Source organism: Xiphias gladius, chromosome 12, assembly GCF_016859285.1.
Source record: "Xiphias gladius isolate SHS-SW01 ecotype Sanya breed wild chromosome 12, ASM1685928v1, whole genome shotgun sequence".
Lineage (NCBI taxonomy): Eukaryota > Metazoa > Chordata > Actinopteri > Istiophoriformes > Xiphiidae > Xiphias > Xiphias gladius.
The window spans coordinates 17,894,249-17,909,671 of record NC_053411.1 but is presented as its reverse complement, the minus strand read 5'-3'; the positions used below and the strand labels follow the sequence as shown (position 1 = coordinate 17,909,671).

Genomic DNA, 15,423 nt, shown 5'->3' with positions numbered 1-15,423 from the left:
ACCCAGCGGCGCAGCAGAGGAAGCGCTGCTGTAACGACAATGGCGGCAGGAGTCCGTCGGATTTGTGAGTTACACCGAGTCGGAGCTTTAAACGGCGGCGGACGCGTTTCATGAGGTGAAACGCGTCCCTACCGCGCTATTAAAAAAAACAAACAAAACTCCGTTATGAGTGAAAGTAATTCCATCAGAATCTTACAGAAAAAGTACGGACATATTGGCAACAAAAGACACCTACATTTTTGATTGTGCAGAATGGCCCCCGTCACTGTTGTACTATTATTTCATTATTATTAGTCTATAAAATGACCGTAAACGGTGAAAGAAGCTTGTTTTTGTATTTTCTCACATTCCAGGGTCACATCTTCAAACGTCCCGCTTTGGTCCAACCAACAGTGTCCAGACCCAACGAGGTTCAGTTTTCTTTCGAAGAGAAGCATCGAATCCTCATATCTGAGAAGCTACGGACAGCAAACGTTTCATATTTTTGCTTTTTTTTAAAAATGACTAAAATAATGATCAGACAGGCGAAATAACTCCCGATTAATTTGATCTCGATCGGAGTAAAAAGCTCGTCCTTTTCCCCCTGAATGTGGTGGAGCAGATGTATGAAGTAGAAGAAAATGTAAGTAGAGTACTTGAGTAGTCGGACTTCGTTTCTTTCTGCCGCTGCCTTTAAATGTCTATTTTTGTTGACCCTTGGGAGCAACAACCAGCCTTAGGTGGTTCACCCGTTGTGACCATAACGCTACTGTAATTTGATTAATGACAGATTCGTTTGGTAAAAGGCAGGACTAGAGAAGCGTAAGAACAAAATGGAATGACAGGGCCCAAAGGTGGCTCCTGCAATCCGTGCCTAACCTGGAGGTCTTGTAGAGGGGCAGTGTGTCAAAATCTAGATTTAATACCTTTAAAGTATGAGGTTATTTTATGCTTATGTGGTGTGTATTCTTTTTAAAAAAACATGTGTTTAATTAGAAATCCTCACAAACGTCTTGGGTTCTGGGAGTCTGGAATTAATGGGGGAGAAGTTGGGGGTATGGGGGCCACAGCCCACTTTTCCCTGGTCCCCCCTAAAGGTCTAACCCAGCCCTGCATCACTGAGAATCATTATCCACTGGATTCAATCAAGTTGATATTTCACTGAATAGAATCAAGTGTTAATTTATTGCAGACACACGTTTGTAAATCAAACACCTGCAGCCACAGTGAACAGTACAGAGGGTCAATAATATAATATTTACATTCATGTATAACACAACGCAGTCTTCACGTGATTAAAAAAACCAGTCTAAGAACAAAACAACCTGTACAGGAACGTAAAGAGAGTGTCAGTGTGTCTATCCGTAGCTGCCGTCTGGAGGTCTGTACAGTTTGGGGAAGGTGAGGAGCTGGACGCCGCTGAAGGCGAACTTCCTGCTGCCCACGTTCTTCTGCACGTTCTCCATCCTGCAGCCGTCCCTGTGCATGCACACACACACACACACACACACACCGATGCAGAAATAAACCCGCGTGTGAATGAGCAGCGAGAAGTGGGTGTTTAATACCGCGCACGCACACGCGCACACACACAGAGCTCCTACACAGTTTTAACAGGTGCTTCATTAGTATTTGTCCGGAAACAAAACAAAACAAAAAACTCTTCTGTTTAGATCGAAATCAGCAAAAAAAAACCCAAACGTACCAAACACTGCTGTACATGCACAATAAGTCAAATTATAAAAATAAGTAAGTTATAAATAAACACTGGGCCTCGATTGTTCTTAAGTGGCCTGTGTCTGAGATCTGAGCAGGTAGTGGACGGTGGCTTCTCACAGCGGTTTCTCTGAAAAACAGCTGCCTGCCGCGGCCGGAAACGGCAGCACGAGAGCGAGTGAACCGGAGCAGATGAGAAGATAAACGACGAGATGAAACTCACTGCAACTTTGGGTGGAGCCGAGGGAAGCTGCGGCTTCAGCCGGTGAGTCTCTGCAGGTTCATCACTACCAGACACTTCTTTCATCCTGTCATTTCATACATTGGTATTTAATACATTATTGTTATTAAATTGACTATAGCCACTTTAATTTTTCATTCGTCAGGTCATTATCCTCATGGCTCCCAATTATTAATTTGATTTTAAGGATTTTTTGTCCCCAGAACTACATCGGAGAGCTGCCTCTTCGGGCAGGTCTCTGTCCGGTTTCACCCTCCGGTTTTGCAGCCTCCAGCTTCACGCAGCCTCAACTATTCCCTCTTCTGTCCCAGTGCGGCTTCGCTCTGGTGACACGTCGTCGACAGCTGTGCTATTAACATTTCGGTTTTGTTTCGGTTGCTCCAGTGCCGCTACTGACTCTGCCGGACTTTTTCTCAGACAGCAGGACTTGAAGCTTCACGGTGCGAAAGCCTTTTATTTTTTTTTTTACTGTTTGGTAACATTCTTGTGAATAAAATGTGCACACACACACACACACACACAGACCAGACCAGAACAGACTGTCCTGTATGGATATTTTCGGGGAGCTGATTATGATAATGGTCACATCTCATGAACATGTGACAGTCACCGGGCTGGAACAAGTGACTTACAACAAATTTGAGTTGGATGAATCCCACGTGAAACGCTTGAACAAACCTAACAGAGAAAAGTAGGAGAAATTTAGGACGAGGATGTTCCTGCATGACGGTCCGTTGACTTTCTGGGAAATTATCTCTAGCATCCTGAAGTCTGCACTGGTCTACTGGTACTTGGCCAGCAGTATAACCAGGCTGAGGATGAGCCAAAGAACCAGGAGGTGAGAGGTCACCAGGAGGAAGGCCACTGGGTACATGTGCCGCCTGGGAGCTTTGGGGGCCAAACACAGCGGCAGCCAGGAGCTACGGAGACCAGAGGGACACTCCGCCGGCTCTAACCCAGACACAGTGAACCCTGACTGGGTATAACAGCCCAGAATCTGCCCCCAGGACAGACGAGACCTGGAGGAGGAGGAGGATTGTTTGTGTGCATGTGTGAATGGAAAGGAGGTGACAGAAGGAAGATGGAGAGAAGAAAGCCGAAAGAAGAGAATAAAAAAAAAAAAAAAAAAAATGGATGATGGTGAAACCATAAGAAAGGAACAAAAAAAGAAGAAGGAAAAACGAGCAAGAGACGAAGAGAAAGCAATGAAGTGGATGGAAAATGAGAGGTGAGGAAAAAGAAAAACCAAAAGAAAGGTTAAACTGAAAACGTTCTGCAACATAAAAGTAAAGGAAAAGAGGACAAAGAGAACCAAAGGATGTACGTGATTGGAGGAAAGGAAAGGAAAGGACGGGACGGAGGAAGGGGATGGTCATGTTTTTCCAGAGCATAACACAAACGAACACACACCTCCTCATGCAGTCCAGTGCGGTGCCGAAGTGCTGTTGGCTGAGTGTGTGTCGCTCTCTCAGCAACACACACTGCTCCAGTGTCACCGACATCGCCGTGCGGTCCTTGGCGCTCTTGCAGCTGGTCAGACGAACGCCGTTGGCTTTACGACACACCTGCACAAACACACACATCCTTTTCTACGGTCGTCTGGAACCCACACATTCGGGAGCGGGGCGGGCGAGCGAAGCCCCCGATCCCTGCCTTGCTTTCTTGCCTTTCACCTTCCTTCCTTCCTAACCTCTGCCGTGTTTCTTGCCAGCCCTCCCTCTGAGGTTCCTGAGCCTCTCACACAGATTCAGCGCCTCTCGTGGCTTTAAACTTCTAATTTCTTTGACGACCCCTGGGGGCCCCAACCGTTCCCGGTCAGACTTTGTGGTAATATGATTAATCACAGATGTGTTTGGTAAAACTCAGCACTAAAGCACAATTAGAACTGATCGTGTTTTTTTTAAATAACCCTGAGGTCTTGTAGCGGGACCGTGTATCTCAAAGTCTAGTTTGAATACTTTTACATTTTAGGGCGGCATTTCGCTCGGATGGCGCATATTCTTCCATTTAGAAGCTACATGTCGGTCAGTCCAGACATTCACGGGAACCGGACGAGGAATCCTGACGACTGTGGCGATACCTTAACTTTTCATTTATCATATGTGCCATTCGTTTCTCACAGAAGCGTTCACTTTTAAATCCCAGGGCCTGTATCGTGAGTATAACAAGAGAACATCTTTGAAGACTCGTTACTACGAATGGAGATTACAGTACATGTTTACATACAAGCAGTGGAGGAAGTACTCAGACGCTTGACTTAAGTACCAACACGGCACCGTGCTGTGAAAATACTCCACGATACGGATACATGATGAATGCGTGATTTTTTTCCCACAGACGTCTTACCATAGCAGCAATCCACAGAACCTCCACGTTCTTCCTCTTCCTGGCTTCTACACTTTGGTCCAAAGACGACAACAGGTCTGACAGTGACTGGATACCAGCTGGAGAGGGAGAGACGGGTTCAGTTCGGTGGCCGTAGCTGCAGTTTCTATCAAATGCCGACTTCGGTCAAATCTGTGTCGGTTTCGGTTCCTCCGTCTTGTCCGTCACACCTCAGAGTTTCTACGCTGTGGCTCCTGCTTGTGTCTCATGAGGACAAAAGTCGGTGTCAAGACAATAAGGTAAGAAATCCGCTGTTTCAGCACGTTCACACCGAAATAAAATTCACTGACTCCGGATATGGTAATAAAACTAAAAGCTTCTAAGTCTTACCCATGTCAGGTAGTGTCTCTCTCAGCGTGTTACAATAAGCTTTAAGACGCTCACAGCTCTTTTGATTCACTCTCTCCTGCAGGGAGCTGTCACCAAACCTGAAAACAAACAATCATAAAAACTGTGTACACTACTGTGTAATCTTATCAAAAAAAATCGTAGGACGTCTCAGAGTGAAAAAAGTTATTTTGCACACGATATCTGCAGGTCACAAGGTGCCAAATTTAAATGGGCCGTTGAAGCTTTAAACAAAACATTCTGTTGAAGGACTATTCACGAGACTCTTCCGTCAAAATGACTAAAAGCTTTGATTTGATTTTTAAAAACCTAACAATGTCCCAAAATATCAGCTAATTCCAACACCAAACATGATGTGAATGTTTTTAAAAAATGCAAGTATAAATGCAGGCACGACACAGGTTAAAGGACCAGTGATTATTATTTAGTGGCATCTAGTGGTGAGGTTGCAGATTGCAACCAGCTGAATAGCCCAATCCCTCAACCCTCCCTTTTCCGAGCGCGCAGGAGAACCTTCAGCGGTCCCACTCTGGAGCCAGTGTTTGGTTTTTGTCCATTCTGGGCTACTGTAGAAACGTGGTGATGCAACGTGGCGGGAGCCCGCACAACGATTCTTAGTTTCAGGTGATTATACACTAATGAAAACATCATTCTGAATATTATATTCTATTTCTGCCGATAGATCCCGTAAATCCTACACACTGCTCCTTTAAGCATTTTAGATTTGTCAAAAAAGTTATGAAGTGCTGAGTTTTGTTTCTTGGAGGCTTTGCTACTGTAAACATTTCAAAAAGTGACAAGCTCCTCCTAACCGGTGACGGGCAGTATATTATTACTTGTTAACGTGTTGCGGTATCTAACGCGTGGTCTTGGCCGGCTGATGTGGCAGATGTTATCCACGGGAGTCACTTCTTCTTTGGAGCTGGGGTTTCTGAGGTCGGGACCTGCGGACAGCTGTGTGCAGTCACCGAGGCTAAGCTAGCAGCTGGCCGGTCGGTAAGTCCAAACTCCAAACTGCAGCGCTGCCTGCTTGTTAAACGGCAGTAGTGTTCAGTCGGAAGCAAAAACACATCAGAGACAACCCCTCAGAATCTATGTCTATGGCCCGTTTCACACCCCGCCTGCTAACGAAGGCTAGCAAGACATTATTACAAGACGCAGTCTCTATGTGGGTTCACATCTCTGCGTACAAAGGACACAAATGACAATCTCACTCTCTCCATTTATCCTCTCTACCGAGTAGAAAATAAGCAAAAGGAAACAGTGAGGGAGATAGAGAGAGAGAGGGACAAGTATAAGAGCGAACAGAAACTGAAACAACTCTACTTGGTCTGTATTTTATTGTACTGCTACTAGTTAATAAATAGATACAGGTTAGTGGAATCTTCAGGGCATTTATTTTTCATGTGCTTGTGGATCACTGGTCTGTGCTTTTTCTTATCTAGAGAAATTTTTGTTTTATAAGAACTCCGCATCATCACTGATGTCTTTTCTTCTCTACACGTTACCTCCTATAGATATAAAAAAATATATATCCTTCACTCACTCCCCAGCCCGGGCTGTGTCAATTCAGCTCACCTGCAGCATCAGCCTGCTTTTGCCTCATATTTTACTGTAGAATTTTGTGGTTTGGTCATTTTGAGACAGGTTTGGTTTGTGTAGTTCACAACCTGCCGCACTGTCGCTCCCGCATTACTCTGAATACAGTGGCGCAACTAAAAAAAAGTGCAGTGCTTCCAGTGACAAAATGCTACTCGACTGCTACTCGGTCTTTTCCAGTGATGACTCGAGTCATCGGCCTTCGGGGGGGGGACGACTCCTAGTCCCCAGAGCAGATTTCATGCCCTGCTGAAACGTCATTGTCCACTGCGACTTAATCTGTTACCTCATACATCGATCATGTTTGATTTGTGGGGATTCTCTCTTTGGAGCTGGTCGCATGGCTTAGCAGTGTGTCTGCTCACCTCACGGCGGGTGGTGACAAGGTGGTACCGGGTGTATTTTCTGGCTACCGGCCTCCGGGTAGCTAACCGGAAGAGCCCAGCCAGCTAGAGCAGCTCAACCGGATGGCGGGAGGCCCCCCATAGAGCATCTGTGCGTGTGCGTGTACCTCTCAGCCAGACTCTGCTGCTGGTTGATCCCGATGTTGAAGAGAACAGGATGAACCCGTATCAAACGCCCCTTTTTTAGTTCCTGTGGCAACGGCCTAAACGTCTCCGGAGTCAACGGTACCTCGACGACGAGACTGCCCCTGGTTAAGAGGACGGACACACACCCCGTTAGGGCGCACTGTGTGTGTGCATCAGCGCGTGTGTGCGTGTATGTGTGTTTGCCTCCCACCATGTTCCAGTGAGCGTCGGCAACAGGGCCTCCGGTTGTTCTGTTTGAGCCTCGGTGACGGTGAACGCCACTTCACTCAGGTCGGCCACACCCACCTCCATGTCCTCCAGCATCCCCACCTCATCACCTGACACACACATACACACCATGTACGTCCACATACAGCACGTACAGCGGGTTAGTGCGTCTGTATTTGTGTGTGTGTGTGTGTTTACCGTAGGTGCTGAGCAGGCTTTCAAACTGGGTCAGGACTCCTACAGAGTGAAGCTGCTGCAGGAACTCGGGATCCTCCAGACCCCCATACAGCTTCAACATGAAACCACACACTACAGCTGAGAGCTGAGACGGAGACAGAGACAGAGACAGAGTGTGAACAGGAAGTACCAGGAGACAACAGGAGATGCGCTGAGACACCTGTCAATCAGGGCAAACACGTCCCCAAACAGGTCCCGTACTGTCAGAGCCACTCAGTTAAGACCTCCAGTGGTTTCACTTCTCACCTTGTTGCGGGGATCTAGATGCCAACCCGAGGATGCGTGGGCACACTATGACATCACCAGTGGGCGTGGTTACAGGTGAAACAGAGCATACCTCAGACCACACCCGACAGTGATGCCGAGTTGTGGAGAAAGATGCAACACACTTGAAACTTCAAACCAACTCTTACAGGCTACAATTTTTTTTTTTTTTTGGCCGCTTGGGTCCAGAGGAACTTGACAACAAGGTGACAGACGCACAGTCCTGATATATTATCACCTTAAAAAGTTGTTATGGCTGAAGTGTTGGAAAACAACTGCCTTTTTACCAACATCATTCATCTGGTCTTGTGTTTGTGTCCACGTGATGAATCTAAGTGCCATATTGACTCTCCTCTGGCTCTGAAGAGCCCCCGAGGGAAACCTCTGGCTCTTTAGCTGCTAAACGCTCCGCCGTGTTCACCGGCTGCTCTCTGGCTGGCGCCGTCTGCCGTTTTGCTGCTGAGCAGGGCAGCGGACGGTGGGTTTGTCTGCTGCTGCCGGAAATGACGCCGAAGAGAGCGCTAAGACTAAGAAAGACCGTAAATGTGCAGTAAAACAGAGTAGGTGATAAATCTCTGAGGATTCATTACTACGACTGACACCTTTCACAATTCTCACAGTTGTTTGATCAACTGATAATAATGCATTTTTGATTAGTGTAGTTTCAATATATATAAGAGATTTTGAATATTTTCCCATTGGAGCAGCAGCCAATGGACTACTGTTGTTGCTAGATTCATACTAGCAGCTCCAAGCACTTGTTGATTGGTCTCTCAAGCAGCTTTTGACAGAGATGCATCAACCGCATGATAAACTCAGGCGACCTGTCAGAAGCTCCTCTCAAAACATCCACGTAGTAAGACCTTCTAAACATTTTCATTATACCAAAGTTGAAACCTCACACATTCTCTCTTACCGCCTGGCTGAAGACAGCGTGGCGTCTCTGCATGAGCTGTGCAGGTCCCTGGTCAACAGTCGGGGCCACCGCCCCCTGCAGGACCACGAAGGTCATGGCGGCTCGCGCCTTCAACACAGCCTCGCGCACGCAGTCCCTGAGAGTGACCACCAGAGGAAGCAGATGCTCCTGCCAGGAGGACGCAGAGCAGGAGGAGGGAGAGGCTGGAGGAGACAGACGAGTTCATAACTTCAGTTTCTAAGTTGTATTTGAATTATCTGACATAAGGAGCTGGGTATCTTCTATTTCTTGTTAAAATGAACCATTCAGCTTTCTGTGGCTGTGGTGGGTCAATCCCAATAAGGGAAGCTCGACACTCAGGTTTATCAATTACATTATAATACCAGTAAACGCATTATCATCTCACACGTGATGCAGTTTCTGACTGGGCCAATCACGAATCAGTAAACTCACCAAGCACTTTATTAGGAACACCTTTTTATTCCTGCAATTGTCCGATCAGCCAATCATGTGGCAGCAGTGCATCGCATAAAATCCTGCAGATAACAGGTCAGGAGCTTCAGTTAATGGTTACGTCAAACATCAGAATGGTGGAGAAAATGGGACCTAAGTGACTTTAACTGTGACGTGATGGTTTGTGGTTTGAGTTTTTCTGAAACTGCTGATCTCCTGGGATTTTCACCACAACAGTCTTTAGAGTTTTTACTCAGGACGGAGCCAAAACAAAAACCATCCAGTGAGCTGACAGAAAAAGGCTACGTTGACTCAGGTAACCAACTGCGTTGGGAAGAGAAGCATCTCAGAATGAACAACACGTCCAACCTTGAGGTGGATGGTCTACAACAGCAGAAGACCACGTCTGGTTCCAAAAGGAGCCTGGTCTGACGAATCTGGATTTCTGCTGAGACAGCAGATGGTAGGATCAGAATTTGGCGTCAGCAGCATGAATCCATGGACCCGACCTGCCTTGTGTCAACAGTCCAGCCTGGTGGTGGTGTAACGGTGTGGGGAAGGTTTTTCTTGGCTCACTTTGGGCCTTAATACCAACCAATCAGGGTTTGAATGTCACTTCCCTCTGTGGCCACAATCTACCATCATGACTGCCACCGACCCACTAACAAACCAAGAAGATGCAATTTTCCCCTCAGTTTGTTGGAAACAATTTAGATTCGTCATTTAACCTGCATGTCTCTGGAGCCGGAGGAAACCCACGTAGGCGCAGGGAGGACATACAAACTCCACACAGAAGGGTCCTGGTCAAACCGGGTTTCAAACCCCTGCTGTGAGGTGACAGCGCCAACCACTGCGCCACCGTGCCCCCCTGTTTTCCCGACGGAAACACCTACGTGAATTGAACCGTCTCTAAAGACCGACAGCAGCAGAATGCAGAAAGACGAAAGAAAGCCCCACCGGTGTTGTGAGAGTTTGTGTCCGCCGTAAGTTCCTGCTGCTCTGCTGATGTCAGCTCCTGAGAGCTGTCCTCTCGCCACCGCAGCCGGTCCACCATGGCAATGATGCAGTTGAGGCTCTTGGCAACGTTCGCCCAGGCCCTGTCCTGCACAAACACGCACCCATATAAAAACTACAAGAGTATACAACTGTCTAAAGCAAGTTGAGGTCTCACAAACACACTCCAACTTGCCCACTCCTCCTCGTCGTACTCCGTGTCACATCGGACATCATCCTGTTGACCGTGCGAAGGCTGTTCCTCCCGATTGGCTGGCGAGATTTCACAGAGCAGCCCGTTGCTGTGGATGTGGCTGCTGTTGCAGTTGGCAGTGCAGTGGTAGTGGATCGCCAACAGGGCGCTTTTCACCAGCTCATCTTTGAGTGCGTGAACAAACTTCTCTGTCTGAATGAAAACGATAGAAGGTGTTGAGACAAATTAAGATGAATTTAGGTTTTCCTCAAGAACTCGCTCACTTCATGGCGGCTGTTACCCTGACCAAGCAGAACGTGTTACCTGCGTTTTTCTTCACGCCTCACCTGTCGAGTCAGGCCGTCCAGCACCTGCTGCAGCCGCGGAGCGTTCAGCTCCAGAGAGACGGAGAGCAGCTCCTCAGCGAGCCCGAAGACCAGAGGCTGCAGCTGGGCAACGCTCGCCAGCAGCTCCCTGGCTCTGGAGCTCTGGTCCCGAGAGTAAGAGATGGAGCTGGAGAGAGAGATGGAGGAGTAAAGGCCTCAGAGCAATGCAATGCAATGTAAGGATTTTCCAGTCAAAACAACGTGGGTGGTGCGGCGGTGTAGCTGTGTTTATTTTTGCTATAGAACATAGTCGCCGTGAAACAGTCAGAAAATAACGTTTTATTTCCCTGATTCACTGCTTTGTTGTGACTGACGTCGCTCTCTGTCTTCATTCATTCTCTAGCTCACTCGACCACTTCTGTCTCTCTCTCTCTCTCTCTCTCTCGTCGAGCCGAGGGAGGAGGGGCCAACTTCGAATGCCATGTTTACAAACAGCAACCGACAAATCCTGCATAGCGTAACTTTGAGTACAACTTTGAGGTACTTTACCGTGAGTATTTTCTAAGTAAGATGTTTTATTAAAGGTTAAACTACCAAACGCTACATACAAGTCGAGCGGGAACAAACAGCCGATTAACAAAAAAATAAGTGCCAACTATTTTGATAATCATTTAAGTTTAAGTTTCAGCTTCTCAAATGTGAGGATCTGCTGCTCTTCTTTTTAATTATTTGAATACCCGTAATGTAGTTTTTAATATTCATTTTAAGGTTTGGACTGTTGTTTGGACAAAACAAGCTCTGTGAATGTGTCACTTTGGGCTCTGGGTAACTCTGACGGGTATCTCTCACTATTCTTTCTGAATTTTTACAAACCGTCCGTCGATTAATCAAGAAATTATCATCATGATATTAGATTATCATTAGATTGATCCGCGACGAAAATAATCACAAATTCCAGCCTTATATAAACTAGTTAATAGACCTCAACCAACTACAACAATAAAAGCTGCTTACACAGAAATGAATGAGTAATAATAATCTAATGATATAACATATAATAGTGTATCGGTCAGGGGTAATTTTTACTTTACTTTCACTTTTAATTCTTAAGTACACTGATTATACTGATTATATTTTTACAGTGTGTTATTTGGACTTTTACTTAGGTAAAAGGGACTGAATACAACTTAATTTTGATAATGAAGCTGTGGTAGTTTGTCAGCGAGTCTGTGACAAATTCAACAAGTTCACCTGTCCCGACTCAAAACCAGATCAGACTTGTGTGAGCTGCACAATATATTTGAAACATGGCATCTGGAGTGTTGAGCTACATTTCTTTTACAGCAAAAGGTACAAATCCCTTATGGAGAAAAAATACAATATCTCTAAAATCTCTTTTTACTAAACTATATATAAGTTGCAGTTTCATTATAAAGGTAAATTGAGAATATCTCGTTTTCTTTCGTCATCTTATAGCTGCTGGATCTAAACTGAATATCCTGACCACATAATCCAACAAAATGCAACGTATTTGTGTGCTCACCTACTATGCAGCATCGCTAATCCTGAGAGAGCAGAGATTACAGAGATTAACCAACAGACAATGTAAAACGATGGATGGAGAGCAAGAGAAAAGCCGATCAGTATAACAACGGAGGGATGACTGGGGAAACAGGACAGAGGGATAGAAAACAGTCTGAAATGTCTGAAAACTGGGGGTGAGGGTCCTACCTGTCCCCGGGGTTTCTGTTTTTGCGGAGCAGTCTTTTCAGTCCGCCGTGTTTAAAGGCCTGGTGGTGATCAGCTGGAGCACCAAATGTTATAACTTCATACCACACCCCTGGAGACAGAGAGAGACTATCACAGTGAATAATATGAGATGAGGATCGTAGCATCCAGACCACACTGAAGAAGAGGGGGAAATAAATGGAGCAAAAGAAATAAGGAGCAGTGAATAAAAGCGTGAACAAGCAGGAGAGAAAAAAAAATAAACAAAGAAAAGAACCTGTGGCGTCTGGATTGGTGACCTCCATCCTCTGCGAGTGCAGGTTGGTTGGAACAAACTGAAGGTGTCTGTCTGACTTACTGCTGCTCGACTTAAAGCAGGACGAGACTGTCGCACAGAAGAAAAATACAACTAAATGAAGACAAAACACATCTCATGAATTAAAACTGACTTATTTAGCATTTATAAGCAGTTTAGAAAGATTTTATAAATGTTGACAACACGCTATAATGTAGTGTTTATTAATATATTTGTCAACGACTATAACTATCATATGTATAGACGGTTAATGAATGTTTTAATAATACAGAATATTTCTTCAAAGTTGTTGACGAATACTGTGCATTGATGAACACGTAAAATATCCTTATAGCTGCTTACAGCTACATTATAGTGGGCTATAAACCGTGACCAAGAGATGATCAGTGTTTGTGTAAATGCTAAAACCTGACCACGTGACCCTTTCATTGACCTCACCTGAGACTTTGTCAAGCTCGGCGAGTGTTTCCTGATAACAGCCAATCAGGTAGTTACAGTGGCTGACGACATCGTGGCGGAGCCCATCCCAGTGGGGGGAAAGGTCACCGAGCTCCTTCACCTCCTTGATCCTGAAGTGGAGAATCAACAACAGGCCTGTTTGAGATGAATTTGGCCTCGTCTCCGAAAACGGACAAGAGCAGGCGGCTGCAGAGGGAAGCTGGCAGTTCCCTTCACACTCCCCAGGCTGTACGAGAAGTCACATCGAGGTTCAGGTAGAAGTTCAGCTGAGGCAGGCCATCATGTCAGTTTGCCTGCAGGCCAGAGGCTACCCGCCGGTGAGAAGGCCGACAATAAACCACCCGCTGCCAAAGTATCCTCAGAATACGAAGGCAGCCAGGGCTTGACGTCAGTCTGCAGAGATGCTATTTCATTATTCCTCATCTCCCGCTCGTTTCCAAAAGTTGTGTGTCACTTCATTACACTTGCAAGAATTAAACAGGCAAAGTGAGTATGGTTCTGCTATTGTAGGCCCTGTCAAATTGTCCATAATATAAATTATATTGTGACACAAAACAAACCTTTATACTGCAACATGAGATAAGATAATAAATTAAACAGAAAATGAAGAGTTTTCATGATCACAATATCATATTATTGATTCAACATCTGAGCCAATGAGCTCGTAGATCGAGGGCAGACCAGGCCGATTAAAAAAGACTCCATTATTACGTTATTAAACGTTCTTAAATACAGCATTTGCCCTTCTTCCTTGGGATTTCTGTCGATGCGGGACGTTTCTGCAGGTGGCGCTCTTTTCTGCTCCGCCGCAGTGGCTATCAAGGCTAATGTTAACTACAGCGTTCATCTCTTTCTTCTCTGTTTATGCAAAACCCATTCCTCTGTTTCAGTCAAGAGCTAGCAGATAGTGAGTGTGCTACACAAGCAAATGGAAAAACTTACATGAACTGGAAATAGCCTGCGGCCGGCATACATTAGAGTAAAGGCGCCAGTGTGCTCTGTCAGAAGCGCTCGTCTATTGTTCGAAAAGCATCTGAAACCCCCTCCGCCCACACCTTTACATTAGGGTGTGGGCCGCATCAAACTATAGCTGTAACTGTGAAACTGAAAATCTTACATTCAAATGAAACATTACGTGAACATGTGCACCATTACCGCCAGATTAACACGTCTCAAATAGTAGCCTGGGGCATGGAACAGCATGAAGAAACGAGGGCGAAACGCCAGGTAAAATGACCTGACTTTGAATGTGACAATGCTGGAAGAAAGGCTGAGTTTAATTCGTAGTTGCTTAACATCGCTTGGGGAAACGGTTAAATCCAACGTGCCTCTGACCTACTGATGAATTAGTGATGTGGAAATATGGACGTTATACTGAATTTATCAAGACAACAGGGACACATGGCCGAAGTTCAGGAGTTTGTTTTAACCGGTGAACAGGGAAATTAGAAATAAAGGCCTGGCTCGCTCTCTCTAAACAAAAGTCCCGGTCATTATTCGAGAATTTACGGCAGCGCTTTTCTAGCATAACCCCGCCCCTAACACACACATACCTGCTCGTGTGCTCGTGTATGAGCGCCCTCAGTAGCTGTTTGGGTAAAGTGAAAGAGAGCGGTGTCTCTGACAACTGTTCCCTGACCAGCAGCCATCGCTGATCCTCTGTCTGAAACCTGTACACCTTACACACCTGAGCACACAGCACTGGACACACACACACGCACATATAGAGTATATAAGGTAAGGAAGGAAGGAGTCATACAAAAGGCGTAGAAACATGCAGTCGTCCCTCTGAACCCCTACAACACAGAAAGTTACTGAACTGTAGGAAACATACTGTGTTTGCTAGTGTATGTGTCTCACCAGCTCTCATCATGGGACTGTTTTCCTTGTCGTGGAAAGAGCTGTGAAGATTGTCACACAAAGCGGGACACTGGGGCAAGAGGAGGAGAGAGAAAGACGGTATAACACAGGTGAAATGGAGAGACAATACTTCTCACTGCGTTAATCACCTGTGATCAAGAGTTGCCCTCTAAAAAGACAGCTACTCGCAGGAGTGACAAACTACAACATGGGACGATGTTCTTGAGTCATACGCTGAACTAAACCCAAATATGACCAAAGAGAAACCACAGAGCTAAGCCTCAGACTGTGACAGCTCCGTGTTACGCAAGCACAACCAGAAAGAGGAAAGTCCACGGTGAAGGCAACAAAAGCGACACCGCGTTTTCCCTCCTTTCTCTTTCTCTACCTTGTGTTCAGGAGGAGTTTTATCATCACTCTCTCCCTCCATCTGTAGACGGGACACCTTCACCTCCCCGACCTCGTTCACTCCGTCCATTGTCCTAATGAAGAAAGACAGGAAGCAAGAAAAAAAGCAAACAAGAGTTTCGATGCTTGGAAACATAAAGACAAGAACAATTAGCAATACGTATAAGAAAAGCTAACTAAGAACAAGACAACTAGCGAGACAACACTAACTAGAAACAAGATAACTCATAAGAAATGCTAACAA

The 15,423-nt window shown here is 45.8% G+C and overlaps 1 protein-coding gene across 1 annotated transcript in view; it reads right to left on the bottom strand.

Annotated features, from left to right (window-relative positions):
* Positions 1–1,162: 1,162 nt before the first annotated feature.
* LOC120797232 (type II inositol 3,4-bisphosphate 4-phosphatase-like) overlaps positions 1,163–15,423 on the bottom strand; it is a 28,096-nt gene continuing 13,835 nt past the window's right edge. Inside the window, 17 exon segments of the mRNA XM_040140710.1 lie at positions 1,163–1,458; positions 3,347–3,501; positions 4,283–4,380; positions 4,652–4,749; positions 6,780–6,920; positions 7,010–7,136; positions 7,225–7,348; positions 8,444–8,646; positions 9,854–9,998; positions 10,086–10,295; positions 10,430–10,595; positions 12,140–12,248; positions 12,414–12,521; positions 12,891–13,021; positions 14,465–14,612; positions 14,772–14,841; positions 15,160–15,253. Of these exon segments, the coding sequence (XP_039996644.1) occupies positions 1,338–1,458; positions 3,347–3,501; positions 4,283–4,380; positions 4,652–4,749; positions 6,780–6,920; positions 7,010–7,136; positions 7,225–7,348; positions 8,444–8,646; positions 9,854–9,998; positions 10,086–10,295; positions 10,430–10,595; positions 12,140–12,248; positions 12,414–12,521; positions 12,891–13,021; positions 14,465–14,612; positions 14,772–14,841; positions 15,160–15,253 (2,248 nt within the window). The 3' untranslated portion in view covers positions 1,163–1,337.